The following is a 21,673-nucleotide window of genomic DNA, read 5'->3' as shown; positions in this document are numbered from 1 at the left end:
GATGCAGAGTCTGAGCAAGAGGAGAAAACATGTAGCACTGAGCGCGGGGCTCCTGACGGGGGCGGTTTCAGGGTCTTACCTGTCGCTGTACACAGACCTCTCAAAGATCTGTACCCCTTTCTTGGCCCGTAAGACTTTCTCGGGGAAGGGCTCCAGCTGTATTTTTAGGCGGCTCATAAAAGAAAATGTCTGGAATGTGTAGGACCATCTTGCTGGCTCCCGGTACATCAAATCCAGCAAGTTTCCGGGATTTGGAGTACTGATGGCCTGGAGAGAAATTACAAAAGAAAAAAGAGAGAGAATTTCCTAGAAGGCATGTTTTTTACCTTCTCCCCACCCCCCAGCAGGTTTAATAATCAATGCGAGAAGCAATTACAAAGGTTTCCTTTAGTCAATGCTACATAATTAAAGAAGAGATTTTCCTACTTTATTAGACAAGAATCTGATAGAGGGAGATGACATGTCCTGTTCAATATACAAGAGAAGAGCAGAGGAAGGACCACACATAGAATTAGAGCAGTACTTACTGACTGATGGATTTGTGGAGTCTGTCTGAGGGGGAGTTAATAGTCAACAACCATCTAAAACTCTACTTGGAAACAATGTTTTCTATTGTAACACTTTGTTGCCTCCCTTTGTGACTATTTCTTTATAAAACTTCAACCCAGAGAAGAAAGCAAGTGATGACTTGACTTGAAAATACCACCAACCAAACAGAATTCTCCCCTCGCCTGCCTGCCCCTGCCCCCGCCCCTCTCTCTCTCTCTCTCCCTCTCCCTCTCCTTCTCCCTCTCCATTCCACAGACTTTATGAAGGGCCCACTTACTCGGTACATGCAGGTGGCATGTGTGGGACACTCAGGAGCCCTGGATTATTTCCTGAGCTCTGGCATGACTCAGGGCAAAAGTGACTTTTGCACAAAGCATTCTGGATCCGAATTCACTCAGTCACCATTAACTGAAGGCCTATGTGAATGAGGCATTACATGAGCTACGTGCTATAAGGAATATAGAAAACACAACTAAGATTTATTTCCATGTTTACTATGCTATGTTATCTCATTTAATCTTCAGAATAGCTTCATGAGGTAGGTATACTATTATGTCCATTTTCCTGAGGAGAAAATCCACTTGTCCAAGGTCTCATGGTGAGTAAGTACTGAATGAGATGTCAAACCTGGCTTCCTCTAACTTCTTCATTCTAATATTTCTCCATATAGGAGCAAGCAAGACATGGTTCCCAAGCTCAAGGCGCTCACAATGCAAAAGGAAAGAGGGTGGCAAGGACATAAAGAGCTAGAATATAAGGCAGAACATGTGATGAAGGGCTGCTCACTATGGTGGAAGGAATCTGAGGATGTTTCTGGGGGAAGAAGTGGCATTAAGCTATGTGGAATGATATGTGAATTTTCATAGATGGAAATGGAGATTAAGAAGAAAGCATTTCAGGTAGAGATAACGATACAAGAGGGGGGAAAGGTTAGATAACCACAAGTGGTCTAGTTTGGCTTATTATCATCCCTACATTCCAAAAAGGGTCCCAGCCCTTCAGAAGGCTTCAGCAGGAGCAATACATGTAGCGCAGAGTGAATCATAAAATGATCTCCTGTCTTTCCTGTCCCCCAAACCACAACACACACCAGCCTGACAAGCGGTCCCTGGCTAAGAGCTGGAGGTAGAAGCAGGGGAACAAATCCGAATCAACTGGAGTCTCTGATGTCACTAGCCTGTGGTGTGGCACAGAGCTGAGCCGGCATGGAAGCCCACCGAGTGAGTGGTGCGCTCCGCTGACAGATGTATTAGGCTGACTGGGAGGTGTCTATTCCACCAGCAGGCTTTGGGCCACCAAAGGGAGACTGTTCCAGAACAAAAAACTGCAGAGGCCTATATAATTTCTGAAAGAAACATTTCAGCTACAGAACAAATGCAAACATCATTTCTAACATATAAACAAATAGGAATAATCATTGGATATAAAAATATTCAGCAATTTAAAAGGAGAGGATCAATCTGTGTGCTCAAGACAAGCAGCCTCTTAGGAGACAGCTGTTGCCAAGAACAGGAAAAAACAGAAGAATCCCATTGAGATTCAAGAGATGGCCACATTGATAAAAACAGGCTGTCATAAAAAATAACAAAAAGGAGCAATGTGAAAAGAACATTCTTAGACTTAGAGGAGAAAAATACAATTTCCAAAACAAAACACCCAATGAAGACTGCAGTAAACCTGATGACTGAATGTCATATAGAGTATCAGCTCAAGAAATTCTCTCTAAAATAAGGGGGAGGAGGGGCAGAAAATTATGAAAAATGAAAAGGCATGCATGAAGGTCAGAAGAAGGACATCTAGTATATATTGCAATATCGTGGTAGGGTTGGTTTTTCTTGTTCTTTCTTTACTCTGAAAAGATGCATCAACATGTAATGCCACCTGTGCTTCATCTCAAGCAATTAATTAAATTGGGAATCATATAACTTTTCAAACAGGGGCTAAAATGATCTGCAACTCTACAGTACATGTAGATCAGACAAAGCTACCCAAGCAAGGAAACAATTTTTCTTCTCATGTGACAAGAGCCCAATACAGAGAGATGAAATTCAACCCTCAACAACAACAACAGAATCACCTACAGAAAAGACTATTCCTCATGAGGTGTGTGTCTCCTGCACATCAAATTTCACCATCACTGAGAATCACCGTCTAATAGAAACCCTTTGTGTCTCTAGGTATGTAAGAACAGAAATAAAGTTTAAAATCCTGGTACAACTTGGAGTTATAGTCAGAAGTAACTGATCAGATGAAAAAACCTGATCAGTTACCCTAAAAATTTTCTTTAAAAAACTAAAGAAATTTTCTGAGACACAAGATTTTCCACCAGAGAAATTTACTGAGTACCAGAAAAGATTTTATATATATGGGGTGTCCAAAAAAAATTGTATATACACTTTGAATAATTAATTCCAATGGGTTAAATCTGAAAAGAGAGAAACATCAATTGAGCTATCAGCTGTTAAGTGTGCACACATTCTTTTGGGACACCTTATAAATATACTAGAGGCCCTGCGCCCTCTCGCAATCTGGGACCCCTTGGGGGATGTCGGAAGCCTGGTGCATGGATTCGGCCCGATCTCTGCAGGCCAGGCCGAGGGACCCCACTGGTGCACTGGGCCTCTAGTATGCATAGAAGATCTGTGGTTAATCTCTTCCCACCCTCCCCCCTCCCCGCTTTCCTCTGAGATTCATCAGTCTGTTCCATGTTTCCACATCTGTGTTGAGCATCTGTCCCCTGATGGTCAGTGCACATCACAGCTACCGGTTGAATGGTCGCTTAGGCTTTTATATATATAGATATACAGCTTGCATGCACGCACGCACACACACACACACACACACACACACACACACCTGGACCTATCCTGGCAAAATGTCAACAATTGATAAAAACAAACAAAAAAACCTAAACAAAAGAAAGACATTTTTAGACGATCATTCAAAAATTATTTCGCCCTGGCTGGTTTGGCTCAATGGATAGAGCGTCTGCCTGCGGACTGAAAGGTCCCAGGTTCGATTCCTGTCAAGGGCATATGCCTGGGTTGCAGGTTCAAGCCTCAGTGTAGGCATGCAGGAAGCAGCCGATCAGTGATGCTCTCTCATCATGGATGTGTCTATCTCTCTCTCCCTCTCCTTCCTCTCTGAAATCAATAAAAATATTTAAAAAAAAAAAAAATTATTTCACCCACATATATTTTCTTAAAAAACAAAACAAAACTTTCTCTGAAATATACTTCAACCAATTAAAACATTAATCAAAATAAAGATTTAAGAAATGGGAGGGTGTGATAATGAGAAAACAGTAGTCAATGGTCAACTGCTAGAGCAGAGTTAAGTATAAAGTAACTATTTTTCATGTGGTTGTAAAGTTTAATGCCAATTTCTACTGTTAAAAGAGAAATTTCACAATGTAAAAACATTCTGGAGCTCTAAAATTTCAGCTGATTTCAATATACCTGGTGGATAGAGCATGGAGAAAACGGTAATAAAAAGGTAGTAGAGCCTAAGCGTCTACTAGGTGGCTCAATGGTTGAGCATTGGCCTATGAACCAGGAGGTTAAGGTTTGATTGCTCATCAGGGCACATGCCCAGGTTGTGGGCTCAGTCCCTAGTAGGGGACATGCAGGAAGCAGCCGATCGATCGATGGTTACCTCTCATTATTAATGTTTCTATCTCTCTCCTCTCTCTTAAATCAATAAAAAAAAAATTTTTTTAAGTAGTAGACGTTTAGGTTTTTTTTCTTTCACGCCTCATTACCATTGATAGGTAGGTTTAAACATGTATATATTTAAAATTTAAATGTTTATGGTAGAATAAAAGCAGTAAATTTGTCATATAAGTGAAGGGGAGAAAAATGAAAGAAAACTTCAAGTATAGCAAAAAGAAAAAAAAGGAAGTGAAAGCACAACCTAAGGTGGCAGAAATAAGACATAATCATAATAAAAGAGAAAATTTCCCAGGAAAGGCAAACTCTGAGATTGGATAAAAACTAAAAATCCTGTTCATAAAAGAAACACCTAAAACAAGAAAAACCTAAATTAAGATGACAAATTGGTTAAAGACAAATGGGCAGAAAAATCCACCAAGCAGTTGAAAATAAAAAGAAAGATGTGGCAAAATTGTACTAAGAAAAAAGCATTAGCCCGGCTGGTGTGGCTCAATGGTTGAGTGTCAATCCATGAACCAGGCGGTTTCGGTTCAATTCCCACATGCCCAAGTTGTGGGCTCGATCCCCAGTAGGGGGTGTGCAGGGGATAGCTGGTAATTCTCTCATCATTTGATGTTTCTCTGTCTCTCTCTCTCTCTCCCTCCCTTTCTCTCTCAGAAATCAACAAAAACATTTAAAAAAGAAAAAAAGCATTAAATGCTAGAAGTTTTTAAATACTAATAAACCAGTAAAGACTCCACAAAGAAGTCATGAATCTTTTTACATGGAATGATAAAGCATTCAAATATACAGTATAAATATAGAGCAAAGACAATTAAAAATATGAGAAATGGACAAAACACAATAAAAGCACAAAGCTTTAAATAACATATTTCTCTCAGAATATAAAAAGTAGATCCCAAAAATGAGAACATGGAGAATAAAACTCGAAATCATTTTTTTCACATATCTGAAACTGGGATGAATCTTACAATGTTCACTAAATTGAACTTAATAGATATTTTAAGTATTCCATAGAAGGGTTATTAAATTCATGTGTCTTATGATCAATGACATCTTAGAATTTACAAAATATGTCACATCAAACTCCATACAAGTTCTTGCCACATTTACCAAAATTGCTCATACATAAAAACTGATCATACATAAACCAAAAAGAAAATCTCAGTAAGTTCTCTCAATTAGAAACTATATAAGCCACATTTTCTAACCATAACAAAATTAGAATAGCAAAAGAATGCTCACACAAAATCTACTCAGAAAATGTAAAATATTTTTAAAATAATTCTTGGACAAAAAAAAATAAGTCAAAACTACAATTATAAACTCTAGAAATTTCAGTTAAAATTGTGTATGTCAAAATCTAGAAGACAGGGCCAAAGTTTATCTGATGAAAATATTTCCAGTTGCAACTGCTTTTATTATTAAAGCAGAAAAAAGGAAAAGTACACAAACTAATCATTCAAACCAAAGAACTTTAAAAATACAGGAAACTGAGAAAGAAACAAATTTAAAGGCAAAAACAATACTACAAGCCCCCATAGAATTAAAAAATAAAACCCATTAATTAGGTCTTTATAAAACAAGGCAAATAGACAACAATCTATCAAATCTATCCCTCCCAAAAATATTCAAATAAGCAACATTAGACAAAAGTAATTTTAGATACATTAGAATTTTAGATACAAAAGTAATTTTAGATACATAAAATTACTTTTTAGAGTTTTAGATACAAAAGTAAATTTAGATACATAAAAGAATACATGTACTAATTTTACTGTATTAAATTTGAAAATCTCAATACAATAGTATGGTGGTTACCAGTATGTTGATTCTTCTAATCCATGAACATGGAATATCTTTCTATTTCATTGTGTCTTTTTTGATCTCTTTTAATATTGCTTAGTAGTTTTCAGTATACTATAGGTCCTTCATATTTTTTGTTAATTTTATTCCTGGGCATTTTATTCTTTTTGTTGCAATTGCAAAAGAAATTGTTGTTTTCATTTCTTTTCTGAAATTTCAATGTTAGTATATAGGAATGCAGCAGAAATAAAACCACATGTATATGGGCAAATAATTTTTGACAAAGAAGCCATTACAAAAATGTAAAGATCTTGATAAAGAAAAAAACCCCAAGAGTTTAGAATAGGGAATTCCTAGAGAATACTAATAAATGGCCAATAAACATAAAAAGATGTTTAGTTCATTGGTGCAAATTGTTATAAAGGAGGAAAGAAAGCCTCATTAATAAATGGTACTGGAAAAATGAGAAAGCCACAAGCAAAAGAATGAATATAGACTACAGTTTGTCCCCATGTACAAAAATTAATTCAAAATTCATAAAAGACCTAAATATAAGATCTGAAACAATAAATTACATAGAAGAAAACATAGGCACTAAACTTATGGACCTTGATCTTAGAGGAGATTTTTTGAATTTGACCCCAAATGCAAGGGAAGTAAAGGCAAAAATAAATGAATAGGACTATATCAAACTATTTCAAAACATTTATTTGCAAAGATATATGCACCTCATTGCAGCATTATTCATGGTGGCCAAGACATGGAAACCACCGAGTGTCCTTCAATAGATGACTGGATAAAGAAGATATGGTGCATGTATACAATGGAATACTACTCAGCCATAAGATGAAATACTGCCATTTGCGAAAACATGGATGGACCTTGAGAATATTATGCTAAGTGAAATGTCAGTCAGAAAAAGCTAAGAGGCATATGAGTTTACTCATATGTGGAATATAAAACTCATAGACACAGACAACAGTATGGTGGTTACCAGAGGGAATGGGGGGTGCAGGAGTAGTGTAAAGGGAGCCAAATATATGGTGATAAAGATTATCTTACTTTGGGTGGTGGGCACATAATGCAATATATAGATCATGTATCACAGACATGTACACTTGAAACCTGTATGATCTTATTAACCAATGTAACCCCAATAAATTTAATTAATTAAAATAATAAATAAAAAAGCAATAAATGGGTTAAAAAAGATGATGGGAAAACAGATCCCAGTTACAATAACAACAAAATGTATAACCACTTAGGCATAAACTAAACAAGGATATGTAAATTCTATTTGGAGAAAATTTACTGGGACAAGTAAATTCTATTTGGAGAAAATTAGATTCCTATAATTTTTGTTTTTGTTTTTTGAAGATCTAACTGGCTTTATTAGCAATCATGAATCAGGCAGCATCCCATGTAGCAAGTAGAAGGGCACTCCCTAGACCCCTATAACTTTAAAAATAAACATAAAGAGTAAAACCAAAAAAGCAAGAGTAAGAAATATAAGTGCATTTGTTATAATCTTGATCTGTGAGAGTTCTTTTTAAACTTTAACATCAAAGGCAGCAACTATGAAGAAAAAGACAGATTTGAGTACATAAAAACAAGTATTAAACGGCAAAATACATCATATATAAAGATTTTAAAAATGTCAAACTAGGGAAAGTAGCAGTATACAACAATTAAGATACTTAACATATGATATAAGTTCTTAGGAAAGCCATTACAAAACTGTAAAGATCTCGATAAGGGAAAAAAAAAAAAACAAGAAAAAAAAAAAAAACCAAAGAGGCTTGAATAGGGAATTCACTAAAGAACAGCTGATAAACATAAAAAGATGTTTAGTTCATTCATAATCAAAGAAATGTAAGATAAAACAACACACCGTTTTAATGCCATGCTCATTAGCAAAGATGAAAAAGAATAATATCCAGTGTTGCAGAAAGCATAAGGAAATTGATACAACTTTTTCGACTGGAAATTATAACAAAAGTATCAACAAATTGCATAATTTTTGTATATCAAAATTCCAGTTCTAGATTATCCTAAGAAAATACAAGGAGGCACAAAAATTTAGCTATTAAAAAGAATAAAGATGTAGCTACAAGGCTATTCATCTCTGTAACACTTATAATAGTGAGGAATAAGAAAATTAAATATTAAAAAAAGACCAGATAAGTAAATAATAGAATATATTACTGCAGTATATGCCACCATTAAAATGATATTACCATGAAAGGAAGACCTTGTATATAGTGATGTGAAGGTGACAATCACAATTTTTGTTTAAAACGAGTAAATGCATATGTTTTATATCTATATATATAAAAGCCTAAGCAACCGGCCAACTGGTCAGTAACTATGACGCGCACTGACCACCAGGGGCCAGATGCTCAACCCTGGAGCTGCCAAGCTGTGGTGACGTGGCAGCTGCGGTTCTTGGGTGTCACACCTGGAACCAGAGAGGAGGGAGTCTGATTCTGGAGTGCGTCACCCAAGAACCACCCTCTCGCAATCCAGGACCCCTCGGGGAATGTCAGAGAGCTGGTTTTGGCCCGATCCCCACAGGCCAGGCTGAGGGACTCGGCCAGTGCATGAATCCATGCACTAGGCCTCCAGTATTTATATAAGTATATGTAAATATATGCATTTTCTCTGTAAGAAAAGATCTAAAAGGACAAAATGTTAATTTTACCTCTGGATAATGGCATTATGGGAGTGTTAGTTATCTATTGCTGCATAACAAATTATGCCAAAATTTGGTGGCTTAAACAAAAACATTCATTATCTCAGTTTCTGTGGGCAAGGAATTTGGGAGCCAGCTTAGCTGGGTGGTTCTTCCTCAGAGTTCCTCATGAGGTTTAGATTGGGATGCTGGCTGAGGCTACAGTCATCTGAAGACCTGACTAGGGCTGAAGGATCTACTTCCAAGAAGGTTCACTCAGTAAAGCTGTTGTCAGGATTCAGTTCTTTGCTGTGTGGGCCTCTTCACAAGAGGGGATGCATCCCCAGAGCCAAAAGTGATTAAGAGAGAACAAGACTAAAGATACAATGTCTCTTATGGCCTACTGCAGAAATCATACTGTTATTATGCTACATTCTAGTCTTTAGAAGCAAGTTATTAAGTCTAGTCCACACTAAAGGAGGGAGTTAAGATTCATGTCTTGAAGGGAAGAGTATCAAACAATGTGTGGACATATTTTTAAATCCCACAATAGGCGACCTGTGGCATACTCAGAAAAAGATACGTAATTTATTTTCTAAATGGCAGTTAATTTCACAAACACACAAATACACACACAACACAAAAAGACAATTTAAAAAACAAATATTCTCATTATGCATGATGTGCCAGGCTAAAAAAGGTAACACAATCCTGAGTGGGAATAATGGCACCCAGAACAAGTTCTATGATATTGTAGACCATTTTCAGTGGTTCTCAACCTTTCTAACTCCGCGACCCCAACCATAACATTATTTTCGTTGCTACTTCATAACTGTAATTTTGCTACTGTTATGAATCGTAATGTAAATATCTGTGTTTTCCGATGGTCTTAGGCGACCCTGCTAGCGGTTCTCAACCTGTGGGTCGTGACCCACAGGTTGAAAACCGCTGCTGTAGAGCCTAAGACCATCGGAAAACACAGATATTTACATTACGATTTACATAACAGTAGCAAAATTACAGTTATGAAGTAGCAACGAAAATAATGTTATGGTTGGGGGTCACCACAACATGAGGAACTGTATTAAAGGGTCTCGGCATTAGAAAGGTTGAGAACCACTGATTTAGATTATATCCAGAATGTCCTGTTCAGCTCTGAGTACCACTGTTAGTAAATTCTAGGTGGAAAACTAACAAACTGGAGCTCATCACCTAGACAAAGTTACTTCAGAATGAGGAATAGTCTGGAAGAAAATGGTGTTTGGCTTGAAAGAGACAAGAATTGAAGGGGAGAAAGAGCAGACAAATCATTGCCTTCAACTATATGAAGGGTTGCCAAGTAGAAAAGTTAAAAGGACTTAAGAGGCAGAACTTGAACCAATGACTCAGAGTCACAGGTATGCAAAGTGGTTCATACAAGAACTTTCTAACAGTTGTTAAACACCAGAATGAGCCACTCAGTGAATGTTCCCATTGGCTGCAGGGGTCTGTGGCCACTGAAGCATGGTGCCGCCACGCCCCCGCTACCTCTAAGGTTCATGTCCAAACTGCTATTTCCTTACTCACACTGATGTGGCTGGTGTTGAAACCAACGTTATAGCTTTTCCGAAAGCAGTAGACCTAATACAAATGCCTAAGCCATGAGGCATAAATGAAACGTACAGTGCTTGGCATAACATAATATAGCTCCTGGTACACGGTATGTGAGTTATAAATGTTAGTTATAGCTGCATTGATTCAAAGAGTGTCAAGGTGCTCTCTAAGGTCCTTTCCAATTTTTAAGACTTCATAATTAAGTTAAAATCACTATAATTAACTATTAATCCTGATGGTCAGCTTCAGTAATATATTTAAGGGTAGGAATGACAAAATTAATCTTCAAAGCCAGAATAGCTGGACATGCTTTGGGAAACCACACAGAACAGAAGCAGTCACTTATGCAGACATGTAAAAACCACAAAAATCAAAGCTAAACATATTCAAACAAGTCATATCCTCTCTGGTATACGTGGTCTGCTTTCTGAAAGGAAGATATTTTTAAAAAGAGACTCAAACTGGGCTACTTCACCTACGCAAAGCAAATTAGATTATTGTGATTAGTTTACTCACCCATGCCTGCCAACTACGAACAACTGAAAACTTACTTTTTGCGGGCCAGCTGCCTGGACATTCTGCCATGATGCTACAGGTTCTGTAGCTACGTGCCACTCTGGGTACCTTTTCGTGAGTAACTTCACAAAGGTGGACTTTCCCACAGCTGCAATGCAAACAGCATGTATTGGGACACTTCCCAAACCAGGGCTGAAGGAAAAGGCGGCTATTAAATTCTGCCCAATTTAAGGGAACCATTGCCAGTTTTTCTAATTTCAAAACTCAACAGCAGACTGTCAGACTGACAATGGGTCAAGGCCACCCTAACCAGAGTCACCACAATGTTTTGTTTTTGTTAATCCCCACCTGAGGATATTTTTCCATTGATTTTTAGGGAGAGGGGAAGAGAGAGGGAAAGACAGAGAGAAACAGATCAATTGGTTACCTCCTGCACGGGCCCTAGGCCCAGGCCAGGGAGGAGCCTGCAACCAAGGTACATGGTATGTGCCCTTGACCGGAATCGAACCTGGGAACCTTTGGTCTGCAGGCCAATGCTCTATCCACTGAGCCAAACCGGCGAGGGCCAGAGTCACCATAATGAATGCAGGCAACAGGGAGGAAAAATACCCCTAACATTTGATTTGAAGTTTTACTGTCCCAACCTCCCAGAAGCAAAGAGTACTTAATGAGAGTTAAAAATGTAATAGACTGTCAAAAGCTGATGAAATCAGCTGTAATAAAGCTTCAATCACAGTCCTATTTATTCTGTGCAAGTGTCAAAATTTCCAGAATAATTTATGACCCTTATTCATTCAACAAATCTGACGAATGCTCAGGACTGTCTGACACTGCGGGTATAATGGTAAACACAGGATGGACTTTGCCCTCATAGAACTTGTATGGAGACAGATATTAAACAAACACTCAAGGAACTAATAACAAAGTGTGTTAAGTGCTAGATAAGAAAAATGCAGGATGGCTCCAATATAGCTCAGGAGGTCAGGGAAGGCTCTGAAAAGCATCTGAGGTAAAACCTGAAAGATAAGGAGTTAGCCAGAACAAGGGTAGAGGATCGGTAACCTAAGCAGAGAGCAGCATGGGAAAAGAGAAAGAACTAGGCGTACAGTAAAACAGAAGAGAAGTCTATATGTGACCTTGAAGAAGCCAGTGCAGCTATGGTATGATTAAGTGAGGGAGAAGTGTGATTCAAGATATGTGTGTGGAGAGGCAGAAAGGCAGGCTGGGGCGAGGTCATGTAGGGCCTGGAGCCATTGTAAGAAATTTGAATCTATTCTAAATACAATGGGAAGTCAGTGATGATGGGTTTTAAGCAGGGAAATGTCAAATTTCCGACTCATTTTTAAAAGATCACTCTGCCAGCTGTGTAAGAATGGACAGATATGAAAGTAGGCAGACCAGTTAGAAGGCAACAGTAGCTTGAACCAAGGTGATGGGAGAGGCGTAGAAAGTAGCAGATGCTTTGAGAAATACCTCCGAGATTAAATCAACCTAGTACCACAACATTCAAATCTTTTCCCATTTACACCAACATCTGGCCTACACCTTGCTGAGCTCCAGACTTCACTAAGAGCCCTCCAGACATCTTTACTTGGATGGCCCACAAACACCTCAAAGTCAATCTGTTACCTAAATGAACTCATTATCTTCACCACCAAACTGACTTCTTTCCTATTCCACACCTCAAGGTATGGCAGCACCATCCACTCACTGTCAGAACTTCCTCTGCCCAACCTCAAAGGGCCACCAAGTGCTTTTGTACCTGCCTTTTTAATTTCCCCCATCTCCCGCTCAAGATCAGGCTCTCAACATTTCTTGCCTCTCCACCTCGGGCTTTGCCCTCTTCAGTCCATCATTCATACTGTAGCCACAGTGAACACAGAATAACATTGCTTAAAACTCTCTGACAGCTCCATAGTGCCTTCATGACAAAACCCAACCCCACAGCATGGCCTATGAGACACATCATGAAATAGCCCCTGCATACATCTCCCTGGCCTCAGCTTCCCTTTAGCCATCCTGAGCTCCCTCTGGACCAAACTCCTTACTACTCCAATCATGCCATGTGCTCGGCAAATGTGACTATGCACATGCTTCCCCATTTCCTGGTACACTTCTCTCCTCAGCTGCCTAACTCCAACTCAATCTGCAAGAATCTGCTTAGATTTAACTCCTGTGTGAAGCCTTTCCAGCCCTGACTCCCCTAAACTGAATTAGCTAATCCTCCTTTGTGCTTGCCCTGGCATGCTGGGTAAGACTCCATTACTGACGTTGTAATTGCATTTCTCCAGGTAGAAGATGGGGCTCCTCCAGGGCAGGAACCAAAGCCTCGCCTAATGAGCTGACTGAATGAATAAAACACTTAAAACATTATTAATTTTAGCTCCCTCTAAAACCCACATTGGTTAAAAATAAAAAATAAAACATAAAGAGTGCTTTTGGAACTCAATCTCCTCTACTGAAGTTGATTTTTCTCGTGAGTTCTACCCTTAGAAAAAACCCAAATGGAACCCAGAGAAAAGAGGAAGACGCCCTTCCAGTCAATGTTATCAGCCACTCATGGCTACTGACAGGAGTGAAGAGATGCCTCAGCAGAAGAGCCCACACATCCAATGTGACATTTATTGCACACCACCCCAACTCCTCTCTGAACACACAGGGCAGGAACAAACAACACGAATCTATGCATTTTGTACAGTCATGCTCCTCTCTCAGCCCCGTCACCACTTCTGCACATTTACTCAGCCTCTGCTCTTCCCACACGTCAGTGAATAGATGCCTTCCCCTGTTCTTCTAGACCTGTGTCTAAATCCTCTCCCTTACCAAGTCTAAGGTCCCACCTCTTCCATAAGTTCAGGACTTCTCTAACTCACACCAAATCCCTACTATACTGGGGCAGATGAATCAAACAAGAAATATGTAGATTCCGAAACTACATACTAGACTACTAAATAAAACCTTCTGTGCTTGCCATGGAGCACCTAAGAGGGGCAGGAATTACAAATTGGTTGAGTTTGATATTATCAGATAATTGCCTGCCCCGAGTAGCTCCTATTTTAAAATATCTGGCAAAGATGATCAACATTTAGATTGCAAGTTGTTGATTAAATCTGAAACATGGTTTCTGCTATTCAGCTGAAAAGCTATGTTAATTAATATGAAAGATGAAGGTACTTATTAGCTGGGTGACACTGAGTGACTGTTAGAATTATTTAAAAATTTTTCAAGTTAAAAACAATTATGTAAGAAACTGCTGCATATGGAAAGAAAGAGCCCTACAGGTTAGGGAGTGCTAACTTTACCTCCCAAATCAGACACTATTAGTTCATTTAAAAGCAGTCAGACACAAAGAAAATAAATAAATAAATAAATAAAAGCAGTCAGGACTCTCAGAAACCGACTCATGCCATTTAAACACACAAAACCCGGAATGTCAACAAATTAGATGTAATGGGAAATACACAGTTCCAATTACTGGCACAATCACACCAGGGCAACACCTCCACCCTGCACTCTACTCTCCATTCCAAAGCTTCTGGAAAGCCAATTTAGTAATCAGAAGCTGGCTTTGGCAAAGAAAGACAGGTCCTAAGAGTTGTGCCATCCATGTTGCTATAGGGCTTGGAGAACCTGGGTCAATTACCACAGGGCACTAGTTCTTAACCTGCATTACAATGGAACTCGCTGTGCTAGGCACCACCCACAGATATGGGATAATTAATTTTAAAAAATAATTAAAAGTTATATGTTTATATTAAAACCAGACACAGCATAATCATTTTTAGTGCTGTGATACCTGACACTAAGAGTTTCTTCTTCCTGCTTGGGTTTTGATTTTTTTTTTTTTAAGATAAATGTTTTAAAGTGTTCCCAGGGGCTTCCCAGGGGTACTGGCTGGCTCTCCACTGCTACACTGCCCTTCTCCTAGTGACCACAACACTCATGTCTACTGAAAGCCACTTCATCAGCACTGGACAAACTGACAAATTCCTTTCTTTGCTTGGTCTCTATGCAGAGCATCAGCCTCTTATGATATCATTATCATAATTTAGTTATATCCCAGCTTAACTGTTACTTTTCAAAATATTTTAATATTAAATTTGGGAGGTATCAGATCTCAGTATCAAACCTTTCCTGGGGGCCTTGGATATCCTTGTACTTTATTATATGTGCCATGACTTGAAAAGGGGTGGGAGCTATTTTCTTAAGAGTATATTACTTCAACATGTTGATTTTTATTGACACCAGGATTGTCATTTCACAAGCTGGACCAGAGTTCTATTGTTTATGTTCAACTTATTCCTAAGTCAATGGTTATTTTCCTCACACAAATTTTTCTATAAACTACATTGCCTGCTATAACTACATTATGCTAAAATCTAGTAGTAAGATAGTATCTGATGTAATGTCCGAAATAGTATGTTATTTTAAATTTCATACAGTTGTATTTCATGGGAGACTCTTTCTCCAAGCATTTTCTTCTCCAAAACAAAATGAAAAACATGGCAAAAAATCCATTTTAAGACTTTCTACCAAAAAGCAAACAATGGCAGTAAATATAAAACCGTCTATCTTTAAACAAAAATTCTTCAAAGACAATTAAAGCCTTTATTTCAGGAACTTCATTTGATGCTGCATTTATTTACTCAGTCATTCAACCAAGAGGTGTAGCTACTAAGAGGCAGGTACTATAACTAAATGATAACCTAGGCTGAGACCCTGCTGTTAAGGAACTTTATCCAGGATCACTACATAGGCTCCGAGCCTATAGGCATTCTGGGGAAATTTTTAAAAAACCACTCAGCAGGCTTAAAAGAAATTTAGTACATTTTTGCCCTGATTCCTTTTATTTTCGTGGTAAACTATGTTTACCAAAAAATAAAGTTCCTCACAGCTTTCAAAGTACAACCCAAAATCTTCCATTCTGCCTGAGAACTTCACTGATCTGAAATGTCCTCCCCCGCACGCCCTCTGCCCACTAGTTGATTCATCCTTTCACTGCTGCCTTCTCCTTAAACTTCTCCAGCTCCTTCACCTCTAGGCAGAGTTAATTACTACCTGCTCTGGTTTACCAAGGTATTACACTGTAATTATTTGTGACTCATCACTCTCTCCAACCAGCTCACTTTTTGAAGACACACACTCACCTATTACCTTTATTTACATCCTGAGTATCTAGCCAGGTACAAAGAAGGGAGATGGATGGATGGAATGAAGTGAATCATATGAAACAGACTCCAATTTACAATGTTTGGAATAAATAGGTCTTATTTCCCCCTATGATTCTTTGCCCAATTGTTTATACTCAATAAAAGTTAAAGATGCACCCTGGCCGGTGTTGCTCAATGGTTAGAGCACTGGCCCACACTGAAACGTCTCAGGTTCGATTCCCAGTCAAGGGCATGGACATGGGTTGCAGGTTCGATCCCTGCCGGGTCAGGATACACATGGGAGGCAACCAATCAATGTCTCTCTCACATCAATGTTTTTCTCTCTTCCTTTTCCTTCCTCCCTTCCATTATCTCTAAAAATCAACAGAAAAAAAATATCCTTAGGTGAGGATTAACTACAGCAAAAAGTTAAAGGTGCATATTGGTGATCTTAAATCACTAATCTTGAATGCCAGAGGAAACATGTTATTAGGAAAGCTTTATGTTCAAGTCTCTAGACTGCAAAAGTATAAAACACTTTCCTCTTTTCTGGTAGGGTCTTTAAAACCAAAGTAAGAATAGTCTGAGATGACTCACGAATTTCAAATAGCACTCCTTTCTTCACTTTAGGTTTGTAGTCATAAAATAACTGATATATTCAATATATCACTTTAGTGATGAGTATATTTAAAAAGATAGGCTAGCCCTAGCCAGTTTGGCTCAGTGGATAGAGCATCAGCCTGCAGACCAAAGGGTTCCGAGTCTGACTCCAGTCAAGGGCACATACCTTGGTTGCAGGCTCTTCCCCGGCCAGGGCCCTGGTCAGGGCGCGTGAAGGAGGCAACCAATCGGTGTATTTTTCTCAGATCAATATTTCCCTCTGTATTTCCTTCTCTCTTCCACTCTCTCTAAAAATCAATGGAAAAATACCCTCAAGTGAGGATTAAAAATAATAAAATAAAAATTAATAAATAGGCTAGGTAATTTATTTTTTAAGAGATTCGAAGTATCAAGCTTTTTACTTTCTTTTCTTTTTAAATTTTCACCTGAGGACATGTTTTTATTGATTTTTTAGAGAGAGAAGAATGGAGGGAGATACAGACAGACAAATATTGGTTTGCTGTACACACCCTGCCTAGGAATCGAGCCTGCAACCTTTCAGTGTATGGGACAATGCTCTAACCAACTGATCCACCCAGACAGGGCCTAAGCTTTTCACTTTCAATCACACATGGCATATGGCTTCACAACTCAAACTAGATGCCATTAGTTGTTACTTTACTTATTTATTTCCTCTACATATGCTGCTGTCTACACCTGCAGGATCAGAATAACAAGACTTAAAGCAGTAGGACTGTAAGAAAAGCCACTCTAAAGAGATCTAACTTCAATTAGGACAGGAGTTCACCTTGCCCTGTTCAGGTTTCCTGAATGGGTACTTTTTTTCTGATTTGTTTAAAGATGTCACCTGTGATAAAGAACCAAAAATTATTTGATTTTATTATATTAGCAGTTTAAAATACTTCCTTTGTGGGTACCAATGACTAACTTCCGTGTGGGTATCACAGCATAGGATTCAAGCATCTGGTAAACACTGAATGAGTACAATGGGTGAGGCAGGGGATTAGGTGCTCGTGACACAAAGATGAATAAGACACTAAGTGCCAACCCAGGGAAGATGTTGAATGAGCAAACAATCTCAACAGAACTCAAGTGCTACAGCAGTTGTGGGTACAAAATGTTTTGAAAGCACACAGAGGAGGCAGTGACTAATTCTGTCTGGAGAGAGTCATCAGTGTGGGGTGATGGAGAATAATGGGAGACATAACCAGGGAGAGCCGGATTAAAGAACCCTAATCAACTTCTCATTATTCACTTTCCTTGGGCAACTGCATTCACTACCAAGGCTTCAACAACTCCCCAAGTCAACAACCTCCATATATGAAATCTCAGCTCCCATCTCTCAATCTTGACTCCAGGCACATATTCTAATCTACCTCGGAACACCTATCTCTGTATGTCTCAGAGGTATCTCATATAAAAGACATCTCTCTTATCTCCTCAGACTTCTTCTTCCTTTCTTCCCATCCTCAGTTTTCAGTCAGTGTCCAAATTATAAAACCGCATTGTCATCTTCTATGCCTCCTTATCTCTCACCTCCAAGTGGCCACCAAGTCCTATCAATCCTACTTCCAAAATCTCTCTCAAACCATCACTTCTTCTCTGTCCCTCCATTCCTTCTGTGCAGGCCTACATCTTTCCTCCCTCCAACTACTATGGTAGCCATAAAATTTATCTTCTCCAAACTGTTTCCATTTATCCATTCAACTGGCTGCAAGGCATTGTGGGTACTGCAGCAAACAAGACATGCAAAAAATGTGCCTTACTTCCTATTTGCTCTTTCTAGCCAAATTTCTTTTTTAAATTAATCTGGTCTTGACACATACTAGCTTCAAGTCTTCAGTAGCCTCTCACTGCCTAAAGGAGAAACTCGTAGCATGGACCACAGGCTGTTCAAAAATCTGGCAAATCCTACCCTTCCAACCTCTTGTTCTGCCATCCTCTCACAGGCCCTTTAGACTCCAGGCACATCCAGCTACTTCCCTGTTATTAAAACTGCATGTTTCTTCAGGCTTTGCTTTAGCAAATGTTACTTCCTGTGGCTGAACACTCTTTCCTCTTCTCCCCCTTGGGAATTCTTACCCCAGAGATTCCAAGTTTCCATGCCCAAACATGGCACTCATCACATGGTATATAAATCATGTTTAAAAGTCTGCTTCTTCCACTTGGCTGTGAGCTCCTTACAGGACAGGAGCTGTATCACACATGAGTCTATCTTCATAGTAGACATTCAGAGACCCTTGGTGGCATGAAAAAGCAAGGAAGAAGCATAGCAATCTGGAAAGGTTAAGAAGCCAAGGTCAGGAAAATTGGGAAAGGCAGCTCACACCTAACCTGATGGCCTGTGCAAAGTACTTACTTTGTGAAGTACTTTGTACCTCTCTGGGCTCTAAGGCTAAAGCTTCCTTTGGGGGCATGTTTCTTGAAGTACAAGACAAAACAGCTTTGTACACCATCAGGCAGATAAGCAGGACCCTCCCTTCTCATTCCTCTCAATGTTTCTGATTTGACCGGAGAAACACACACAGCCATGGTGACTGGTCTCACTTTAAATTCATGACAACTAAGTACAAGTGGGTCCTTAATGCTGCCCAGAAATTCTACATTTCTCTCTTTTACTCACTCAAATCAGGACTCATTTAGCTGCCATGATCCCCATTATTAGAAATAAACTGTGCTCCTAGTTAAGACCAAACTTGCTCTACTTGGTCTATAGAGTCCACTCCTTCTTGCTTACTAACATCAGCATTTCTATCCTCTCTTCTGTTTCACCATTTGTGTCCCTCTCTATGAGACTATTTCTAATTTCTCTTACAAAAACAAAAAAATAAAAACCGTCTCAAACCCTCTTTCCATTTCAGTTAGCACCCATGTCCTCCCTTTCTAGGAAAACTTCCAGACCATTGCTTAACTCACTGTCTCCAATTCCTTACCTCCTATGCTCCTTGAACCTATGCCAATCAGACTTTCACTCTTGTTGCTCCCAAAAGTTGTTCAAGTTCACCAAAGAGCTCCATTAAAGAGCATTACACAGTTGATTTTTCTCTCCCCCAAAGAGGTTCTTCAGCTGGATTCCAGGATATCATTCTCTTTTGACTTTTCAGTGGTCATTCCTTCTCAGTCTGTTTTGCTAGTTCTTTCCCATCTCCTCAATCTCTTTAACATTTGCCCCAGGGATTAGTCCTTTCCATTAACATACATAGACTCCTGGCTTTAAATACCATCTACATTTATAACCCCAGTCCAGGGAGACTCTGAACTCTGGGCTCATACATTCAATTGCCTATTCAACATCTCAAAATCTCCACATAGATATTAATAACCATATACAAACTAATATGCCTAAAAACAAAATCTTGAAACCACTCCTTGCCCCAAATATGTTCTTCCCATTCTCCCCCATTTAAGAAAATTCAGAACTCCATCTTTCAAGTTACTCAGGCCAAAATGATTGGAGTCATTAATGATCCCTCTCTTTATCTCACTCCACATCTTTTAACAAATCTAGTTAGCTCTACCCTAAAATGTAACTAAAATCCAATCACTTCTCATCACCCGGTCCAACTCACTGAAACTCATCACTGCAGTATGACACATTGCCTGACACATTCTACCTTCAACATGCCTGTCAAAGTGATCATTTCATAATTTAAGTCAGATCATATCACTTGACTGATCAAACCTTCCAATAGTTTCCCATCATGGATTGCAAGGCCTATATACAATCTGGCCATCCCTTACCTTCTAACCCAGGGGTCGGCAAACTTGGGCTCGCGAGCCACGGTTTGCCGCTCTGTTGACTAATGAGTTTGCTGACCACTGTTCTAACCTTATGGGCCCCCTCTCCCTCTTGCTCACTCCATTCCAGCCACAATGGCTTCCCTCCTGTTCCCTGAATACATTTTCCATCTCAGGGCCTTTGCACTTGGTCTTCTTTCTGCCTGAAAAATTCCTCTCCCAGTTATCCACATGGATCACTCCCTCACCTTCAGTTTTTTGCTTAAATGTCACCTTCCCAATCTAAGAACAGTGCTGGCCTGTGGATCTGGCTCAAAAGGTTATTTGTTGAATGAATAAATGTGAAATTCTAGTTTACTGCTAGCATGTCTTTTGACCCTCAACATTGCTAATCCTCTTTTAGAGTTCATCACCTTATCAGGTAAAAGTATAAAGTCAGAATTTAGTAACATTAAATTAAAATGTTTTGCTTGCATTCTCTTTTCAATTGTCTTTTTTTAATTTAAGACACAGGGTTTCTATTTGTTCTTGTAACAGTTCCTAACTTAATAGATGTTTTTAAGTTTAAAAAGCGAGTTTCTTCTAAGAAAAACATTAATACATTATAGTGGGACTAGCAAAGAAACATGACAAAAATAGTGAAAGTGGTATCTGAATGCCCTAAGTTTAAGAACTCTCTTAGGGTAGAGTAGCCAGGTAAAGTACAGTTAGAGATAAATAATGAATGGTATTTTTAGTGTATGCCCCAAATATTGTATGGCACACAACTGCACTAAGCAATTACTCATCTGAAATCCTATTTTAAATGAGCATCCTTTTTTCTCCCCCTAAATCTGGCAACCCTCTCCCAGGACAAAGAAATTACACCAAGCGCGCTGTCGCTTCCATTTAGATTTATCCATAACAAGCTAGTTGAACTCTTGTCCTATCAACAGACTGCGTGGCTTTTATGTCCCTGTGGGAAGAGTATTGAGGAATGACGTCCTAAAAACCAAAGAGGGATGGATTCGCAGTGCATTTTGGGAGGGGAATGGTCCTCAGAACTAGCAGCCTCGCTGCACTGACCCGGGGAGGAGGGGGTAGGGAAAGGGTTCCGGGCCCAGCTCCCTTTCTCAGCCTCTCAGACACCTGCTTAGAGGAGGCCAGGGCTTGGCAGCCCCTTTCCGGCCCTTACCAATGTTGCCTTCGATGGAGAGCCTTCGGGGCCCGTGCCCCGCGTGCAGGCCCTTGGAGGGGGGCACGCCCTGGAGTGGGCTCTGAGCCATGGAACTGGAGGGGGCACGCAGCAGCCTTAGAAAGCGCCTGCCTGCGGCCATCCCACCCAGGATTCCCGCAACTAGCACTTCCGCCAAGAGCAC

The 21,673-nt window shown here is 39.4% G+C and overlaps 1 protein-coding gene across 3 annotated transcripts in view; it reads right to left on the bottom strand.

The window, feature by feature from the left end:
* Positions 1 to 21,673, bottom strand: part of DGUOK (deoxyguanosine kinase) — a 35,625-nt gene extending 13,952 nt beyond the window's left edge. For 2 of the 3 annotated variants that reach the window (XM_008147434.3, XM_054727968.1), the window contains exons 1-3: positions 21,490 to 21,673; positions 10,842 to 10,954; positions 80 to 267 (exon numbers count right to left, since the gene is read on the bottom strand). In XM_008147434.3, the coding sequence (XP_008145656.2) occupies positions 80 to 267; positions 10,842 to 10,954; positions 21,490 to 21,631 (443 nt within the window). In that variant the 5' untranslated portion in view covers positions 21,632 to 21,673. The remainder of the gene's footprint in view (positions 1 to 79; positions 268 to 10,841; positions 10,955 to 21,489) is intronic. The other variant, XM_028154373.2, reaches the window with a different exon arrangement.

The sequence above is a fragment of the Eptesicus fuscus genome, chromosome 16 (assembly GCF_027574615.1).
Source record: "Eptesicus fuscus isolate TK198812 chromosome 16, DD_ASM_mEF_20220401, whole genome shotgun sequence".
In the NCBI taxonomy this organism is placed as follows: domain Eukaryota; kingdom Metazoa; phylum Chordata; class Mammalia; order Chiroptera; family Vespertilionidae; genus Eptesicus; species Eptesicus fuscus.
Note: the sequence above shows the minus strand (reverse complement) of the source record. Positions and strands in the feature narration are given on the sequence as shown.